Source organism: Triticum urartu, chromosome 3A (genome assembly GCF_056163025.1).
Source record: "Triticum urartu cultivar PI428250 chromosome 3A, HENAU_Tu73, whole genome shotgun sequence".
Lineage (NCBI taxonomy): Eukaryota > Viridiplantae > Streptophyta > Magnoliopsida > Poales > Poaceae > Triticum > Triticum urartu.
Window position 1 is genome coordinate 94010771 of NC_141875.1, and position 21148 is coordinate 94031918.

Genomic DNA, 21148 nt, shown 5'->3' on the forward strand with positions numbered 1-21148 from the left:
GTGCGTCGACACCAAGCTTTTCACCTGCTGGGTCTGGTGCTGGGACACTACCCACATCCCCACGAAGCGTACGATCGGGAAGCATGCCCGTGGCGCTGGCCGCGTCGATGAGATGGTGGGCTACTCTCCTCCGAGCCGCGCCGTGGCACCACCTCTGGAGCTGCTGCAATACGACTTGCTCCTTCACCTAGATCGCGTGGAGGACTGGACTCCGCTCTCGCCGCGTTCATCCCATTCGCCGCAGAGCGACATCCCCTCCGACGACGAGCCCGACGAGCGCCCCTACCCACGGATCGAGCCAAGCGTCTGGGCCGAGCGGGTGGAGGATGGTAGGCCGGCGCTTGCCCCGGCGCTATCCATGCGCCCCCAACCCCGGGTGGCATCCACGGGCTGCCAGGGCATGCCGGCCACTGATGGTCGGTGTGACGACGGCAGCGGAGACCCTGGGTACCAGAGGAGGAGCTGGAAGGACACGCTGCTTGGCAGGGGGCGTGCCAGCGACAGAGGCGGGGCCCCAGCCCCGGCGCCACCTGCGGAGCGGCGGTGCAGCCGCACCCCAGCCTCGCGCAACCGCCAGGGTGCACCGCGGGTCCGGCACCTCTGCATCGACAAGTAGGCCGCGATCGAGCCGGCCAAGAGGAAGGACGTGATGGCTGGGCCCTCCCGCCAGCCAAATGGGGGGGGGGCAAGAGCCAGGCCCGGCGCAAGTCCGGCGGCTCGACAGTGTCTGAGTCGTCGGGCGGCCCCTCTCTGCTCGCCCCACCGTGCAGGCTCACTCAGGAGCAAGGGCATGGTGCAGGCCATGCTGGGGGGCAGGGCGCGGCAGAGGACCCGGTGGAGGAGTTCTTCCAGGGATCAAAAAACAACCTCCTCCCCCAACCCCGGCCACGCCCTGACGCCATGGCCACGAAGATCGATGAGGTGATCGCCGCCAAGCTCGACAAGCTGCTGCGCTTCGATGATGAAAAAGATGGTGGCAGTGACGGATCGCTGGACAGGGGGCCTGCCCTGTCCCTGGCCCGTCACACCCCGTTTGTTGCGAGCACGCATGAAGTGCAGCTGGGCGAGGTCACACAGAGGGTTACTGAGATGCAGCTCCAAGGGGGAGGAGTCGAGGGCGAGCAGCAGCTGCCCCTCTTCTCTAAGCCGGCGCCGGCGATCATCGGAAAGCCACGGGCAAGAGACATGACGCCCCTCAAGGCTAGGCCGCAGGCCAAGCCGGTCAGGCAGAGCGCACGCCAAGGTGCCAACCCCTCCCCGGTGCCGGTCTCTCAGAGGGCGATGCTCCGGCTGGTGCAGGGCCTCGGCGTCCTCGGGCCAAAGGAGAAGATGACGGCGCAGGCTGCAGAAGCCCTCATCCGCTGTTTCGACGATCCCCTGTCTGACGACGACATCGCTGCCATCGCGAAGCTCACCAGCCTCGACGCCAACGCGCTCAAGGCGATCGCCGGCATGCCTAGCCAGCATGGAAGCGCCGCGCTGCCCCGTTCCCCATGTTAGAACACCTTAGTGTAGTTGTCGGCCGACGACGACCAACAGTGTGCTGGGTAGAGTTAGGTTTGTTGTCAAGCATGAAGTGTTGTAGCAGTAGCCAGGCTAGGAGGCTTGCTGTTCGCCGGCGGGGTTTTGGGCCTATTGGTGGCCGCTGGCCACTCCTGGATGCAAGGATGGTGTCATTGTGTTCTAATTTATCAGTAGATGTTAGTTGTCGGCATCTCATCGTGCATCGCCCAGTTTTCATCCATTATAGCTCGAGCGCTGCCAGGTTTCCCCATGGATGACACGAACATGCCAATCATGAGCTGGAACGTGAGAGGTCTCAACACGCCGGCGGGACGCTCGGTCATCAGAGACACTGCACACGCCCACAAGCTGGCAATCCTCTGCATCCAGGAAACCAAAATTGACTGCTGGTCCACTAGCTTAGCAAGAGAAATAGGTGGCACATGGCTTGACCAATGCATTGTTCTTCCAGCCATTGGAACGAGGGGAGGGGCGGCCATTTTTTGGAACTCTAGCATGCTGTCTGTGCAGTCTCACTCGATATGGCAGTTCTCTATCACAGCTAGGGTGCAAACAGGCCAGTTAGGCAAAGATTTTTGGTTAACTACGGTCTACGGGCCTTCGGATGAGGATAGAAAAGATGATTTTCTCGAGGAATTGACTAGAGTTGCTCCCCCACCTGGACAAGCTTGGCTCATCAACGGCGATTTCAACATTATATACGAGGCTAGAGACAAGAATAACAGCAACATCAACCGTAGGATCATGGGTAAATTTAGAGCGGCAATCGACGCGGGTGGCCTCCGTGAGATCAAATGCAAAAACCGTCGCTTCACCTGGAGCAATGAGTGTAGGAACCCTACATTAGTTAGTATCGATAAGTTTTTCTGCAACATTGCTTGGGAGGGGTTTTTCCCATCCTTTCTCCTGCATGCGGCATCAACATCATGCTTGGACCACTGCCCCTTGCTTCTCATAGCTGCTGCAGCCCCACGCCGCCCGGCAACATTCAAGTTTGAATTATTCTGGCCCCGGTTCCCGCGCTTCCAGGAGACGGTCCAACATACCTGGAACCGCCCAACCTCATCGCACTGCGCTTTTGCAAGGCTAAGAGAGAAAATGAGTAGGGTTGCTAAGGATCTAAAGATTTGGAGCAAATCTCAGTTTGGGGGGGGCAAAGATCCAGATGCACATTGCAAATGAAGTGATCCTACGCCTCGATGTAGCGCAAGAAACTAGAGCACTGTCCGATGCAGAGTTTCATCTTAGAAAAATGCTCAAGCTCAAGATCTTAGGACTGGCGGCCATTGATCGTGCAAGGAAACGCCAAGCCTCCAGAATTACGTGGCTGCGAGCTGGGGATGCGCCAACTGCTTTCTTCCAAGCAAAGATCAATGCTAGGAGACGGAAAGGTTTTATACACTCACTGCATGGACCGTCTGGTGTGGCTATTAAGCAGGAGGAGAAAGAAAACATGATCTACGATAATTTCTCCTCCATACTGGGCACGTCAGCACACCGCAACACCACCATTGGCTGGCGCTCTCTCGCCATGCCCAGGCTGCAAGGAGGAGGGCTTGACAACCCTTTCATAGAGGAGGAGGTATGGCATGCAATCAAGGCTTCTTCGGCGGATCGTGCGCCTGGCCCGGATGGTTTCTCTGGCCTCTTCTTCAGATCATGCTGGGCAACAATCAAAGAGGATATCATGGCAGCATTCATTCAGTTCTACAATTTAGTAGGTAGCAATTTTGGAGCCCTAAACACTGCGGTGGTGGCATTATTGCCCAAAAAGGACGGAGCACTGACTATCAACGACTACCGGCTAATCAGCCTCATCCACTCCATAGCAAAGTTGATATCCAAAGTGCTGTCCCTTAGGCTTGCCAACGTGATCCACACGCTCATCTCACCAGCACAGTCGGCATTTCTTCGGACAAAATGCATCCACGATAGCTTCCTATACGTTCAAAGCTGCATCAAGGCCCTACATAGACGAAAAACACCGGCTCTGCTTCTTAAGTTAGACATAGCCAAGGCCTTCGACAATGTATCTTGGGAGTACATCCTTGAGATGCTGCAACAATGGGGTTTTAGTGCGCGATGGAGAGATTGGATATCTTTGCTGCTGTCCTCATCCTCGTCGTCCTTCCTCCTCAACGGTGTACCAGGAAAAAGGATCCGACACCGGAGAGGCCTTCGACAGGGCAACCCCTTGTCACCTTTCATCTTCATCCTAGCGAAGGCACTCTTCTGGCACTCCACTTGGTGTGGGTCGTGCACCTTGGCCATCTCGTTCCCTCTCCTCTACTCGCACTCCAAGCGTAAAAACAGGACGGTGCGCGAGGCTCTCACACATGATACTTGGATAAAAGACCTGCGGCACGGAAACCTACAACCTCTGCTGCCAGATTTTGTCAGGCTGCATAGAAAGATCGCCCTGACCGTGCTAACAGAGGGAAGTAGTGACCAGATTAGGTGGAATCTAGAGGCCAGGGGAAAATACACCGCAAGCTCAGCTTACGCTATGCAATTCCAGGGCAGAGTACTAGCGGAATGGCGGAATTTGATCTGGGAGGCAAAGGTTCCTGGATGCATTAAGATCTTCGCCTGGCTCCTACTACAAAACCGGCTATGGACATGCGACAGGCTACAAAGGCGTGGCTGGCTGAACTACTATTTTTACCCGTTGTGCATCCGCAACCTGGAGACAACTCACCACCTCTTCTGGAGCTGCCCAGTAGCCCGGGAGGTGTGGGGGAAGGTAGCCGCAAGACAGGGGTGTCAGCAGTTACACCCACGGCAATAGGTGCAAGAGGGAAGCACTATCGCCATACTCCAACGGATGGTGGCAAACACCCGACCAGCACAACAAAAGGCCAGCAATGCCACCATGCTGTTAACATGCTGGGAAATTTAGCAAGAGAGGAATAGGTGTGTGTTCAAGGGAAAGACAGCTTCAGCGCAAGACATCATCAAGGCCATCGAGCATGCCATCGAGCTTTGGCACCAAGCGGGAGCAATTCATCTAGAGAGCCCCTTTTGGGATCCACCATGAAATTTAGAACAATATTTATTTTCGGGGTTTAAGGTGTTGTAACAAAACTGGTCCTAGGACTTGCACCTCACCCTTTGTATTTTTCTCCATTTCTTTCTGCTTATCAATGAAATGCCAGTATGACGCTGGATCTTTCAAAAAAAACCCAGGAAAGACTGCATATTCTTCTTCCGGCCAGCAAGAACATATGACACCTTTGGTTTCTAGAGCAAGGAAGGAAGGATATTTTTGAATGGAGTAGACCAAGATTGCATATTCTTCTTCCAGCCAGCAAGAACATATGACACCTTTGGTTTCTAGAGCAAGGAAGGAAGGATATTTCTGAATGGAGTAGACCAAGCCACTTCAATGTTAACCCTGGAGTACAAGCTTGGACCAAATAAGTAGAGACCAAGCCACTTTAATCTTGACCCTGCAGCTAGCACCAATGTCACATTCTTTCTCTGTTACGCCGCCGTCTTTTTTGGGTTCGAACACGGCATCACCTGTTGCAACGAGTACTTTCAAGCTACCACCACATGCAGAGTAGGCCTGTACTGAAACTTGGAAGTTTTGGTTCACATCTACAGAAAAAACACGCCTTGACAGATGAATGTTTCCATCTTGATCCACCGGCGGATTATCTCCATCTGGAAAATCAAGCAACACAAATTCTTCAAGGGAAGAGGCACCTTGGATAAAAACTTTCCCTGCAAATTGACTCGGCCATGACCCATGAATAATTTGCACACTTAGGATAGTGGCCTCGACCGTTTCCGCAAACTGCTTACAATGAAATCTTATGGTGCAAAGGTTGTTGTCCAAGATTGTACCAAAAGGACCAGGGCTCCGTCGGCATCGGAGGACTTGGTTGATCAATTCTTTTCCATCTCCAGACTCTCTCTTGAACTTAAGATCAACTTCAAAGTCAACAGGTTCAAGGGACAGAATTGCACGAGAGGGGCCAGTCAGCGTCAAGTAGGGCTCCTGCAATTGGCAATCATGGGATAAGTAACAATTTATATGGCAAAGCCAATAAACCCACCACAAGCAGGGAAGAGGAATGTATACATCTGCAGTAATGATTTGGCAGTTATCGCTTGTGCGATTGAAGAAAAAGTTGCGATTATAATCCACATGGTCTCGGGCAGCAACCATGCCATAGACACGAAGTGGCCACCCGAGTTTTGGCTTCTTGACTTGGATGGAGTAGACTTGCAAGGTGCAGGAGACCAAAGCATGTGGGATGGTTTTGTATGTGGTCAGCATGTTCTTGGTCGTCGCTACATACACAAAGCGTGTGTTACAACATAATGTCTCTCAACAAGAAACATAATAATACACAGAAACCAAAAAATTTCTTCGATTCCGATTTCGATGACTGCGAAGAGGAAGAGAATTATGCTGGCTGTAGGTAATTATGCGAACTATAACTCAGATAAGTGCGTACATTGTTTACGTACTCTCATATTCGAAGTTACCGAACTTGCCATAGGACATGCACTCCCAGCCTATACGGTACTCTTGCATAATCTCCTCATCCGTCATGTACTCGGGCAGGAACACCTCCTCATCCAGATCCGTTGAGTTGTCATCCTCGTTCTCCGAGATGTGCTCCAGCGTCGATGAATAGTCGTCGATCCTAGAAGAGGATGTGGCCTCCTTACGGCGACGCTTCGCGGATTCTCCACCGCTCCCCCCTTCCGCTTCTCTTATCACCTCCATCTCCAAAAGCAGAGTTCTCCCTCTTCTTCTTTCTTCGCCACCGCCCCCGCCGCCGCAGTTGCAAGATCTAGGGTTTTTTCTTGCAGAAATGTCTTAGGGATCCCAGTCACAGCCGTGCGGAAGGCTCCTAATTTTTTTTAGACAAAGCTCCTAATATTATATGGGTGACGATGCTCCCACCCATCCGGCCCAATAAGACATACGTTCGTCCAGGCGCCCAAATACTAACGGTGTGCTCAGGGCCTGTCTAGGCCACCCAGTAAGATGCTCGTTCGTGCAGGGAAAAACTGTCGTTGTTCGCTCTGCCAAAAAATATAAATGCATTTCCCTAAAAAGGATAAATGCATAGGAAATGCGGCTGCCTTGAAAGATTAGAAAAAAAAACTACTCATGTAAATTTAGAACATGTTCACGGAATTTTAAATATTCCTGAAAATTTAAAACATGTTCAAATTTTTTTATAATATTCACGAATTTAATATATGTTCATGTTCCTTAAAGATGTTCAAGGATTTAAAGAAAATATAAATTCTTAATTTTAACATGTCCACGGAAAATGTTCCCAAATTTTAACGAAAATTATAGTATTCATGTATTGCAGAAATGTTTACATATTTGAAAAATGTTTACCAATTTATGAAATATCCATGAATTTAAAAAATGTTCATATGTTTTACTAATGATTGCTCGTTTAGAAAATTTTCTTGTGTTTTCAATAAATTTTCACAAATGTATAAACTATTCATGATATTTTAAAATTTTCATGAATATTCCTAAAAAATAAATGTCTCGTGAATTTTAACAATGTCGATGGTTTTTTTAAGAACATACGTTTTAAAAATGTTCACAACTATATAAAAAGACATTCCATGTATTTAAGAATATTTATGAATTATGGGAGTGCTCTCTATAGTTTTTGTTGAGTTTTAGGGTTTCCTATTTATTTAATATTTATTGTCGTTTTGCTATTTTCTTCTTCTTCTTTTTGTATAGGTTTTCTTTTATTTTCTTTTATCTTCTTTTTAAATCATGAACATGGAGGATTCGATGAAGGATAATAGTGTTGAATGCAAAATGAGTCGTGTAACATCCCTGGAGTAGTCCCCTAACTATTTTTTCCTATAATATTGGTTGTGCATCAGATGCATCTCATAAGCATTATATTGTGTTAATTGATTAATTTGGTTACCCTCCGGAGTGGGGGATTCTTTGACATCGTCAACACCAACCTCTTCTCCATCACCACCATCATGATCTCCCATTCATGTCTGAGTAATTTCTTTGTGGGCACATGGGGTGGGTGGAAATTGGATCACACATCTCTTATGTAATAGATGTCGGATTTGATATGGTTTGTGCCTAGTACCTTGTATGTTTCTGAGACTGATGTTGTTGTGACTTTGTTATACTTAATGCTTGACACTAGGGCCCGAATGTCATAATTTCATATTTGAACCCTTTATGTTTTCATGAATATACATGTGTTTTTGGATCATATCTGCAAGTTCTATGCGTGTATTATAGTTAATAGCCAGAGACCTTGAAGTGACAGCAATCGGGCTATCAAAAGGGATGGCTATGATTTGAGGATTACATGTATTCATAGATTGCTTTGCTCCGATGCTTTGTGAAACGATTAAATTAATTACCCTTATTTTCCATTAGGATCCCCCTGAAACAGGGGGTAAGACAAAAGATGGTGTGCAAGTTATTATTGCAAGCGCGTACAACTACATATGGAATACATGCGTGCCTACATATGATTGATGAATTGGAGTCAAGCTTATTGTCACCTTGTGCAGCTATTAGATGGTTGCTTCCATCCATGAAATGTCCACTATCCACTCCCATGTCTACGCTTTCCATAATCATTGTTCTCTTTATGTTACGTTTGTTCTTTTTAACTACTAGGACCTAGTATTTTGTTGTTACTAGATGATACCTCGCGCATTGCTGCGGGAACGCATGCTAAATACTAAGATCCGTAAATGAAGCATCAGGTGGCCTCTTGGCGGGGTGTGGGCGGGTGGCCGTGCTGGCCTCCAACGCCCAAGACGCGACCTCGTTCAGCTCGGTGACGTCCCTTGAACTCTTGATCCAGCTGAGGCCGAGGGAGAGTTTTGTCAGCACGACAGCATGATGACGACGATGATGAAGTTCCGGTAACCCCCACGGTACTCCAGAAAATGCCCGAACTAATCTGAAACCTTTTCGGTGCCCAAACATAGCCTTCCAATATATTAATATTCATGTCTCGACCATTTTGAGACTCCTCGTCATGTCCGTGAGCACATCCGGGACTCCAAACTACCTATGATACATCAAAACACATAAACTCATAATACCGATCGTCATCGAACGTTAAGCGTGCGGACCCTACGGGTTCAAGAACTATGTAGACATGACCGAGACTCATCTCCAGTCAATAACCAATGCGATAGACTTGTACGATGTACATACTTTCCACCTCCTGTGTGCCACTGTGGCGACCCCTTTGACATATAAAAGGAGGCCCAAGGCGTACTGAGGGGGGATTCAGACTTTTTGGGCTAGGCATGCACCACAGCTAGTCCAGGAGCTCAAGAACACCAAATATACACCAAAGCAGGACTAGGGTATTATGCATCGTTTGCGGCCCGAACTTGGATAAAATTCTCCCGCGTTGATCTTCTAGACCCGCACTTTGCACAGCCCCGCGCCCCGCCAACCGTAGTAGGGATTCCCCGTGATCCCATAGGTGTCGTTTCCCCGACAACGCCCTGGTGGGTTGTGGTCCCCACGTGGGCCCCCTCACTTATCCCTTCACACCACATCATGACCTACCTCCAGAAAAAATTCTGCATTGCTCTCTCTCTCTCACGTGTTCTTTCTCTCAAACCCACAGATTTCGTTCTCTTTGCTCGAAGCTCCGTTTCTGAAACTGTTTCGGGGGATTGTTGCTTGGCATGTGACTCATCCGTTTGTCCAATTAATTTTTGTTTTAGTGGTTTATATTTTGAATAATTAGCTACTCTTGGTGCTACTGTAGATGATCTTACATGTTGAATTCTTAGAGTTCTAAGTAGTTTGAATGCTTGCTATGGCCTCCATGTATCCCTATGAGTAGTTGCTATCAATCTTGTAAAGTTTTGTTGAGAAAAATTTTGTGGACTAAAAATTTCAGAATTTTTGTTCATAGGAAAAGGATGAATATATTTAGGAAATTTGCTTCCAAGAAGAACTCCAAGGGAGTTATTGGGGAGTCATCTGATAGTGATCTCCATCCCCGGAGGTTGGACTAAAAATTTCAGAATTTTTGTTCATAGGAAAAGGATGAATATATTTAGGAAATTTGCTTCCAAGAAGAACTCCAAGGGAGTTATTGGGGAGTCATCTGATAGTGATCTCCATCCCCTAGTGCTCTCGGCGCGGCGTGGTCAACGTGGTCAAGGAACGACTTCCATCGGACGTGGACTGTACGTGGAGAGGCCGACAGCTGGGTCCATGGCGGCAGTAAGGAAGTGCCTCCTTATTACGCGGAAAATAATGATTCCTCCACCTGACAACAGGGACCCACCGGACGGGCCACCGTATTTCGTGAAAAAAATGTTTCCCCCTGACTGCTGGGACCCACCAGCTACACCTTCGCACGCAAGGAAGTGCCTGACAGTCGGGACCCACCTGGTCGAAGCGTACGTAGCGTTGTCATTCTGGTCGCGAACGTGTACGTACATATATACTGGTGGATGTAGAGGCGCGCACGTGTCGTAGTAGAGGAGCGCACGTAGCATGTACACGTACGTACATCGGCCAGGGTGCAAGAAAGAAAATATGGCCACGTATGTGTACATACGGGCGGGGTCTCAAACGCCTACTCGCGCATACGTACGGCGAGGGCTCGTGTACATGGCTGGGTCGGAACGGAGAAACATCATCGTCGTCGTGTTCATGGGGAGGCAACGGAATGCGTCGTGTTCATCGGGAGGCAACGTGGCTGGGTCGGAACAGAATGCGTGGTCGTGTTCATTGGGAGGGCTTGGACGGAAGAGGCGATGGAAACGAGGCCTGGCGTACCGCACAACGGAGGAAACAGACCTCCTACGGTTGAAACAGGGGTCCTGTTGATCGAGAATGGTGTGGCGTACCGCACAATGGAGGAAACGGACCTCCTACGGTCGAAACGGGGGTCCTGTTTATTGGGAGGGGTGTGGTGTACCGCAAAACGGAGGAAACGGACCTCCTACGGTCGAAACGGGGGTCTTGTTGATCGGGAGGGGTGTGGCATACCGCAAAACGGAGGAAACGGACCTCCTATGGTCGAAACGGGGGTCCTGTTGATCGGGAGGGGTGTGGCGTACTGCAAAACGGAGGAAACAGACTTGTGTTGGAGCGCTACGGTCGAAACGGGGGTCTTGTTCATCGGGAGGGGTGTGGTGTACCGCAAAACGGGACTCCACGGGATACTGTTCATCTCCACCGTCGACCCCCTCCAGCCTCCACGAGCTTTTGTTCATCCATCGTCGACCTCCTCCAGCCTCCACGGGCTCCTGTTCATCCAGCCTCCATCGCGCGCTACTCCACCGACTACTGTTCAACCACCCCTCCACCGTCTACTATTCATCCAGCCCTCCACACCACGGGGTCCTGTTCAACCACCCCTCCACGGGCACCCCTCCACCATCTACTGTTCATCCTGCCCTCCACACCACGGGGTCCTGTTCATCCACCCCTCCACGGGCACCCCTCCACCATCTACTGTTCATCCAGCCCTCCACCACACCACAGGGTCCTGTTCATCCAGAGGCAACGCCACCGCTCACCGTTCATCCACCCCCCCGCAACGCTCACTGTTCATCCCATCGATCGGCTTCAGTTAGCAGCAGTAGCCAAGGAATCGCTCGATCGGGTTCAGTTAACAGCCATCGATCGATCGCTCGGGTTTAGTAACGCGTAGCCTGCAGTGCAATCGCTCGGGTTCAGTTAGAGCCCAACGCCTTGCTCGGGTTTAGTTAGAGCCAACGCCTCGCACACACGCGCGTACGTGTACGAGAGAAACGCGCATCGCTCGGCCCCCGACCTCCCACCGTAACCGGGAACTCCCAGTAATTTTCCTCCCCCTCGCTTCTACCACGGTTTTTCCTGTCATGGACGGCCCAAAGAATGTCATGCAGCTGCGTCTCCGGCCCGCCCAGGACGAAAAGCCCATTTTCTGTCATGATTTTTTGCCATAGAAGTAGGAGCCCACCACATCTATGATGATACCGGGTTTTGTCACAATTATCGTCATAGAAGTGTCATATGTATGACAAAAAAAATTCGTTCAGCACAAAATGTCACGGATGTGTCTTTTTTTTTGTAGTGATAGAGCCTTCAAGTTCTAGGCCGGGTCAAACCTTTAGCCGGGTTATAACCATGGGGAATATCCCCAACACAACAAGTTAATTTGCGGCTGATGTCCTCCTCGTTCGATCTCAGTTCCCATACACTCAGGAGTGGAAGACCTAAAATTCCCCGATGGCGACGGTGACGGCCCAGATCCAGAGTAAGCTGGGACCGTGACTTCTCCAGCAAGCTCTATCGAGTTAAAGTGATAGTTGATGTTAGGAAACAAATGAGAAATCATGTCTCTATAGCTAAATATAAGAAAAGACAGATCTTGAAAGCTAAGTATGAAAGGTTGCCTTATTGGTGTGTTGTTTGTCGCATGATTGGGCATTTATTTACATTGCATGGTGAGTGTGCTCTAATCTTTAAGGACGTGTGATCAAATTGGGTCATGCGCTCTATTGGTCATGCTAGAGATAGTAGCCAATCTGATAGAGTTGATTCAAATGGTAATATATCATGTGATGTTAGAGGATGATAAGAATATGGAGATTGATGGTAACAAAAGTAATGTGAATGCTGATCGGAACAACCTTGATCCGAGCCGAAAGTGAAACATGGCAATGTTCGGTAAGCAATGCCTACATGTTGGTGCTGCCACCGGTACTGGAGGTAGTAATGAAACACCTCCCAAAGCTTTGTGAGACACTTCTATAGTATGACATGCCAAGCTCCATCAACCCACTTAACAACTCCACAATCTACACCTCCCTGCAAATCATCTATAACACCACCCTCTCTAGGTTTAAAGAGCCCACATTCAATTAAGGTCTCTAACTAGAATTGGGTCACCGACTTTGGCCAGGTCAACAATTTCGCAAAACTCTCTCATTCAATTATTTTATACTATACACTATGCTTTCTAATTTTTAAGGCGTCATAATTAATCGACGTACTCAATTTATAATTGTGTCATCCAATTTTGACCGGGTCAATGATTTCTCAAGCTCTCCCATTCAATTCTTTTAATACACTATGTTTTCCTAATTTTGAAGTTCTTTCATTCAATTAAGGTATTCAATTTTGGATTTGGTTTACGATTTTGATTGGGCCAACAATTTTTTAAATCAATCAACAACAACCTAGCCTATAAAAACATATCAATCCCACACACCCTCCCACCACCTAGAAAAAAGAAGCGTCACCATGTGATATTGTAGCATCAATAGTATATGCAACCACTGACATAGAAATTTCTCCACATAAATATAGAGTTTAGCGGATAACATAGAATCACACAACAAAAGGCCCACCAAATCAACCCATTATAAATATAAATAAAACACACTCTATCATCTCCTCACCCGCCAAACTAAATATTTTATCAGTTCCAAAAATATAAGGGGTATCCTTTTTTTATAAAGTTAAATTTCTTTAACTTTGACCAAATTCAGCGCAAAAATATCGACATCCATAATATTAAAGAAAGTATGGAAATTCATTTCATGATGAATTCAAAAATACCAATATGATATTGTGGATTTTGATATATTTCTCTACAAATTTGATCAAACTTAAAAGGTTTGCCTTTTCAAAAGTAACAAACCTTATATTTTAAAACATAGTGTTTTTTTAAAGAAACCCAACAATAACAATGGCGCAGCAAAGCGCGTCCAACTCTTCTAGTAATATTTGAACTCACAACACAATTCAACGTACTACAACTAAAGAATTAGTTAAATCCAGTCACATTAACCATAGAGTGAGCTATAAAAAATAAGAAGAAATCAGTTACAATCAAATCCAGACAAAGTTAACTACACGTAGAGCTTTGAGTATTGCTTACATGGGCATAGTGATTAACAACCAAATATTGACAAAGTTCAGATAACTACACAGTAAAATTTAATATCTACACACACAACCATGAATCTAGTGCTCACTGAAATTTAGTTCATGTTAATCCACCACACATTGAATACGAGTACTGTTGTGAACACTAAGATTTAGCTACAGAGCAAAGTGCTAAGCTAAAACAACAATACAGGGACTAATTACCTGCACAACAAGGCCATAAAATCTCCTTCCAGTTTCTATGCCTTCAAATGCCATGCTTCTTGGCCTTGTCCTAGTGAAGCTTGCATTTCATTGAGGGATCTTCCATTGTGCAATAGAAAGAAGAACCCAGAGTGGTCTCAGGGTTCTCCTGCATTGATGGAACTTAGATTAACCAAGAAATCCTTTCAATTCGGCTCGAATGGGATCTCAAATCCAAGATCCCTAAATCCAAACCCTAAACCTAACCTATTGGAACACTTACCCACATATTCATGTCCATATCGGTCTACTCGAGGTTGTCATCATTGCTCTCCTCTCCGTCTTTCCATGAAGGCATTGTGTGGCAATAACAAGCAGGAGCGGCGTCGACGCCGATGTCTAGGTGAGAGTGAGTAGGAGAGAGTGCAAGAGTGAGTGACGCAGTGAGGGAGGGGAACAGATCGGGGCCCTCTTTTGACCAGTTTCAGTTAATAACCGTTAGCCCTCTCCGTCTCTGGTAGCCAATGTGGCAGCTGGAAGCAAGCCCCATCTCTCAGAAATAGGATTAAATTGGCTCGAATCGATCATTAGACTTTATTGAGAAAACTAGCAAGGAAAGTGGCAGATTTTGTTGCGTACAAGACAAGTGGTACCAAAACAAGATTTCGATGAGGAAGGTGGTAGTTTTTTGTAATTCACACAAAGATGACTATGATATTTCTCTATAAGTACGCCCCTAGATAAGTCTTGGTATTTCTTCCTATGGCATCCATAATAGCCAAGCAATGTACGTGTTAGGGATGGATTGGAGACCAATGAGACAGGCCATCGCTTCAACTTCCTCTGCATTTTCGCATCTCGCAATCTCGTAACTATGCGTCCACAAGAGGCAGATCCTTCCAAGGTGATCCCCGGCGATGCACCCCACATGGCTACCGCCATCATGCGAACGGAAAGTCTTGTCCATGTTAACATCCAACCCATATCTAATGGTTTCCACGAAACTATGTTGCTCAAACTGGTTCCTGCATTAGCCATAAGACAATTTTCTTTGTGAATTTACCATAAGATCTTGAATGTATCTAGTCAACAAATTAATAGTTAGATATTTTACATTCCCCTTTATCATGAACCACGTCGTATCGGAGGTGCCAGGAGGCTCTCCAAAGAATCATGAAGATCATGTCTATTATATCCTTGCTCACATTGAACAAAAGGAATGCATCTGGAACAATCTTACACAAGAAAAGAAAACTTCTTACACAATGAGAACTCAAACAAGAAAAGAAAGATCGATCGGATCCGGATGTAGGTTTTTTCATAGATTCTTCTAATGTTTTGATCCATGCATGAACCAACCGGGCCTCATTCATCAAACAATATTGCTTCGACTGTCGTGGAGTGAGGCCTTGACCCATATGTTGATTATTTAGGCCTTGTTCGTGTATCCCTGGCTGGATCAGGGCCCCAACCATATGTATTTTTTCCTTTTTTTCACCATATGTATATTATTCTGCCCCAAAAACAGTGTTTTGCCTTTTGATTTGATAGGAACCTAACACTGTTGACTCGGTGCAAAACTCCGGCAGCCAACAAATAAACTAACACTGCGTTTAATAAACTAACATATGCTCGTTCGTGCAGGGAAAAACTGTCATTGTTCGCTCTGCCAAAAAAGATAAATGCATTTCCCTAAAAAAAGATAAATGCATGGGAAATGCGGCTGCCTTGAAAGATTAGAAAAAAAACTACTCATGCAAATTTAAAACATGTTCATGGAATTTTAAATATTCCTGAAAATTTAAAACATGTTCAAAAAAATTTATAATATTCATGAATTTAATATATGTTCATTTTCCTTAAAGATGTTCAAGGATTTAAAAAATATAAATTCTTAATTTTAACATGTCCACGGAAAATGTTCCCAAATTTTAACGAAAATTATAGTATTTGTGTATTGCAGAAATGTTTACATATTTGAAAAATGTTCACCAATTTATGAAATATCCATGAATTTAAAAAATGTTCATATGTTTTACTAATGATTGCTCGTTTAGAAAATTTTCTTGTGTTTTCAATAAATTTTCACAAATGTATAAACTATTCATGATATTTTAAAATTTTCATGAATATTCCTAAAAAATTAAATGTCTCGTGAATTTTAACAATGTCGATGTTTTTTTAAGAACATGTGTTTTAAAAATGTTCACAACTATATAAAAACACATTCCATGTATTTAAAACTGTTCAAAAAATCTTTTAATATATGATAGTAAATTTAAGAATATTTATGAATTATGGGAATGCTCTCTATAGTTTTTGTTGAGTTTTAGGGTTTCCTATTTATTTAATATTTATTGTCGTTTTGCTATTTTTTCCTTCTTTTTGTATAGATTTTCTTTTATCTTTTTTTAATCATGAACATGGAGGATTCGATGAAGGATAATAGTGTTGAATGCAAAAGGAGTCGTGTAACATCCCCGGAGTAATCCCCTAACTATTTTTTTTCCTATGATATTGGTTGTGCATCATATGCATCTCATAAGCATTATATTGTGTTAATTGATTAATTTGGTTACCCTTCGGAGAGGGGGATTCTTTGACATCGTCAACACCAACCTCTTCTCCATCACCACCATCATGATCTCCCACTCATGTCTGAGTAATTTCTTTGTGGGCACATGGGGTGGGTGGAAATTGGATCACACATCTCTTATGTAATAGATGTCGGATTTGATATGGTTTGTGCCTAGTACCTTGTATGTTTCTGAGACTGATGTTGTTGTGACTTTGTTATACTTAATGCTTGACACTAGGGCCCAAGTGTCATAATTTCACATTTGAACCCTTTATGTTTTCATGAATATACATGTGTTTTTGGATCATATCTGCAAGTTGTATGCGTCTATTATAGTTAAAAGCCAGAGACCTTGAAGTGACAGCAATCAGGCTATCAAAAGGGATGGCTGTGATTTGAGGATTACATGTATTCATAGATTGCTTTGCTCCGATGCTTTGTGAAAGGATTAAATTAATTACCCTTATTTTCCATTAGGATCCCCCTGAAACAGGGGGTAAGACAAAAGATGGTGTGCAAGTTATTATTGCAAGCGCATACAACTACATATGGAATACATGCATGCCTACATATGATTGATGAATTGGAGTCAAGCTTATTGTCACCTTGTGCAGCTATTAGATGGTTGCTTCCATCCATGCAATGTCCACTATCCACTCCCATGTCTACGCTTTCCATAATCGTTGTTCTCTTTATGTTATGTTTGTTCTTTGCAACTGCTAGGACCTAGTATTTTGTTGTTATTAGACGATACCTCGCGCATTGCTGCGGGAACGCATGCTAAATACTAAGATCCGTAAATGAAGCATCAGGTGGCCTCTTGGCGGGGTGTGGTGTCAGGACCCCGATTCCATGTCACATCGATCTAGCCGGTAACACCTCATATCACATTGCGGCCTCACACACGGTATCCCACGGGTGTCGCCTTACCATGGCCCGGGACCGTTTGCGCCTTTTGGCTCACGTATATGATAGCGTCGCTAGCATCCATATGACAGAGAACCCCGGACGACATGGCTAGTCGTGAACCCAAAGCGGCACAGACCTATGGAGACAGGCATACGTGAAACACATCGAGCATGTCGGTCAACAGCGAATGAATCCGGGCTGTAGCACTGGGCTAACAGGACTCCGGGGAACCCGGGCTGTAGCAGGCTAGGCAGGACTCCGGATGTCACCGCGTGACATTTCCCCGAAGGGACAGACATAGGAACGAAGTGAAACACATGCCGGCCAGTCAAGTGTCCTGAGCAGTAGTGCTGGGCTAGCAGGACTCCAGTGAACCGGGCTGTAGCGAACTACTATGGCTCGAGGAACACTAGACTACATTTCGCCATAAGAAAGGCTACCAAGGATAAACAACTAGATTGTCGGATCCCACTCATACCAAGCATTTCAATCATACACACAATATGCCCGATATGAGTACATACAACATGGCATCACAACAAAACTCTACAACTCAAGTACTTTATTTAAAGGCTCCAGTGAGCCATACATAACATGTTCATACAGATAGGGGTCACATGACCCGACACTCAAGTCATACAATCATACAAGCACAAGCGGAAGTAAATAGTTTGAGTACAGACACTAGAAAGCAAGAAGGCTTCTCGAAGCCTGTCTATCTACATAGGGCCCTCCATGGCCAGGATCACCACCTGGGTGGCTAGTCACTCGTCGACGTCAAGGTCTACGTAGAACCCATCGGAGGGGGTGGTGTTGTCGTCTGAAAACAGTAATTAAGCAAACATGAGTACAAAGGTACTCAACAAGTCTTACAACAGAACCTACTATACATGCTCATTCTCAAGAAGGTGATGGGGTTATTGCAGCAAGCCAGCTTTGACTCTTGGCTAAACTATCCTACGGAACACCACTAGTAAAATAGTTTTCGCACACGAGTCCACTACTCTCCAACACAATACTCCACCGGGATCCTCTCTCGTCATCCTACGAGAGGGCCATCCTCGGTACTCACACTTATCTTGAGTATTTTAGTAGTAACCATTAACTTGTCTATGAACTATATAGGCAACCAAGTAGTCCTTTACCGTGGATGCGGCTATTCGCATAGTTTTATACCCTGCAGGGGTGTACTTCTTCATACACGCTTTCCCCACTTACCGCCGTTTACACGACATGTACTCGGCAACCTTCAAGCGGAGGCCCAACGAGGGTGTCGGCCACGGCCTACCTAAACACTCAAGTCTCTAGTCCAGGTTCATCGCCTATCCAGGTTCCATCCGTAGGGAGTCCGGCCGAGGTTTCCACATACGGCCCCGAACGATGTGAACAGGGTTCCCGAGACACCAAATGGGTGACTCGGTACACCGTGCCACGGTGTATCTACCGCAACATAGCCCACCCCTAGGGTCAGCGCTACGCACGGCCGCCAACACATAACCTACAAACACCAGAAACTGTTTGCAACTCCTGGACAGAGTACTAGGGTGATTAAGAAGCCGAGAGGGTCCATTGGTTTCGGGCCCAACGTATGGTAGTAACTGCATCTTAAATCACACATACAGATCTCAGTTCTTATGGACGGCCTCAATGAAACAACCCACCATGTACTCCTACATGGCCTCTCATCGATACCTTTACCAAATCATGTTCATCACATCCCTCACATTGCCGATATAACCATTTCACTCTAGCCCATCACCCATATGGACCAGACCTGACGCAACTCTAAGCATAGCAGGCATAGCAAGGTAGGAAACACATACATGGCTCAATCAACTCCTACACATGCTAGTGGGTTTCATCTAGTTACTGTGGCAATGACAGGTCAAGTAGAGGAAAAGGGTTCAACTACCGTAGCACACAGCAGTTTGAATCGCTTTGTCTTAATGTAGTAAACAAGAGCAGAAGCGAGAACATGGGTTTGTATCGAAATGATCAATGGTTGCTTGCCTGTTGTAGTGGTAGTAGGGTACTGCCTTTCAGACGGATACTCGGGGTTATCCTCGGAGGCAGAACCTACCACGAAAATCACACCGACATAATCAACACATGGCAATATGCAACAATATGATGCATGCTATGACATGGCAAGCTGAAAGTGTCTTGGCCTAATGCAAGCTAAAACAGAAGGGGATGAACTCATTTGAATCAAAGATTCAAATGTTAGCTCATTAAACATGGCCTTATTAGTGCATTACCTTATTCTGCTTAAACAGCAATGTTAACTTGTTTTGTCATGCATGAAACCATTACAGATGGATAGATTGATTTTTTCTGATCATTTTTCATATATATAAATCTTTGCATTTGGAGTTATGGTTGATTTTCTATGATTTTTAGAAGTTTTGGATATTTTCTGGATTTTCCTATTAAAGAATAAATCCAGTAGTTGAATTAATGCGTCAGCATGACATAGGTGTGACGTTAGCGGGTCAACTGGGTCGGCCAGGTCAAACCTGACTGGTGGGCCCTGTCTATCAGTGTCACAACTAATTAACAGAATTATGTTAGTGTTAATTGACTGTCAGTGGAGCCTGGGCCCACATGTCAGTGACGAAACTAATTAAAATTAGTTAAAACTAATCTTAAAATGATTAGCAGACTGGCCCCACCTGTCATAGACTCAGGGGGCGTCTACCTGGGCCCACACGGGGGTCAAACAGGGTCAACTCGCTGGCGGCTTGACGCCGGCGACGACAGACGCGGCGGAGGGGCTCGGGTTTGCGTCCCCCGCGACCAAATCGACGGCGGAGAGCAGCTACGTGACTTGGGGAGCGAGCCGCGTCGTTTGGTGGAGAAAGTGGAGCTCGGGGATGCCGGGAACGACGCCGGCGACGACCTTGGCGGCCACCGGAATTCGGGCGAGGCTGAAACCGAAGCTAAGGGGCACGGCGAGGCACGGGGAGTGGTGCGTTAGGCTCCTGGGAACGTGGTGACGCGCTCGGAATCGAGCTTACGTGCCTGTGGCCACGGCGACGACATAGCCGGCGGAGCCGAGCTCTCGGCCGTGATGGCCAACGGGGTTAGAGGGCAGCTCGAGCGTCGTGGCTAGGGGGAGGAGAGAGAGAAGCTCACGGTGAGTGCAGCGAGCGTCAAAGCGGGCTCGGGGAAGCTTGGGAGGCGGCAAAACATCGAAGACGATCTTCGGTGACCGACGAGGGGAACGGCAGCGGTGGCGGTGTTGCAGCGCGTCTGAGGACTCGTGGCTCGTCAAGGAGGTCGAGGGAGATGTTGCGGAGCTCGTGGGCACGGTGGGGCGACACGGGGCGACGGTGGCTGCGGCTACGGCGGCAAGACGACGGCGGCTGCGGCAGCAAGAAGATGGGGAGAGAGCCAGAGAGGGGGAGAGGCCACGGGGAGAGTGGGAAGAAAGAGAGGGAGACGTGGGGGTCGGCGTGGCACTCGTAGACGCCTCCAGGTTGTCGGCGGAAGCAGGAGGTGGCCGTCGTGTGGCCGCGGGCGCCGGCCACGCGCTCCTCGTCCTCCTGGCGAGAGGAGGAGGATGACTGGCAAGAGCCAGTCGACAGGGCTGAGCCAGGTCGGCTGGTGGGCTGCGCCTGGTAAGTTTCTCTCTCTCTCTCCCCCCCTTTTTTTTTCTGTTTTTCTTATTTATTTATTATTTCTATAACTTCAGGGCTTTATTAAAAATACCAGGGCATTACCATAAATCATAAAATTAATCATGGCCACTGCTTAGAATATATCCAATAGCAAACATTTTAGTTTATGATTATTTGAGCATTTAAAATATTTTATAGTATTTAAATGCCCAAATGCAAATACCATAAGGATTAATCCAATGACCTTTGATGTCCTAGAAAAATGTGCACCATTTTTGTCAAAGGTTTTAACCCAAAACAAAAAGGGTGGGCTTTTTAGAAGGGCATTTCAGGTTCAATGGTAAAGTTTTTAGTAAACCCTAGTTGTTCCAGGGGGTGCTGGGGGTTCTGTCATCCCCATTTCAAATTTAAAAGGAATTTAAACATGATGCACAC

The 21148-nt window shown here is 46.6% G+C and overlaps 2 protein-coding genes across 2 annotated transcripts; one reads left to right on the top strand and one right to left on the bottom strand.

Annotated features, from left to right (window-relative positions):
- The first annotated feature begins 2689 nt into the window (after window positions 1-2689).
- LOC147978730 (uncharacterized) lies at window positions 2690-4312 on the top strand. The gene has a single exon (XM_087514869.1). The coding sequence runs from the start codon at window positions 2690-2692 to the stop codon at window positions 4310-4312; it is 1623 nt and encodes a 540-aa protein (XP_087370995.1).
- A 600-nt stretch (window positions 4313-4912) lies between these two features.
- LOC147978731 (uncharacterized) lies at window positions 4913-5698 on the bottom strand. The gene is made up of 2 exons (XM_087516658.1): window positions 5612-5698; window positions 4913-5527 (listed from the first exon to the last, which is right to left on the bottom strand). The coding sequence occupies exons 1-2, from the start codon at window positions 5696-5698 to the stop codon at window positions 4913-4915; spliced, it is 702 nt and encodes a 233-aa protein (XP_087372784.1).
- Window positions 5699-21148: the final 15450 nt, after the last annotated feature.

Excerpts from the sequence above, each read along its gene's own strand:
- LOC147978730 (XM_087514869.1), top strand. The coding sequence starts at position 2,690 with ATGCACATTGCAAATGAAGTGATCCTACGCCTCGATGTAGCGCAAGAA.
- LOC147978731 (XM_087516658.1), bottom strand. The coding sequence starts at position 5,698 with ATGGTTGCTGCCCGAGACCATGTGGATTATAATCGCAACTTTTTCTTC. Across the intron at positions 5,528-5,611 it reads GCCAAATCATTACTGCAGAT|GAGCCCTACTTGACGCTGAC; the intron begins GTATACATTCCT and ends TGCCAATTGCAG.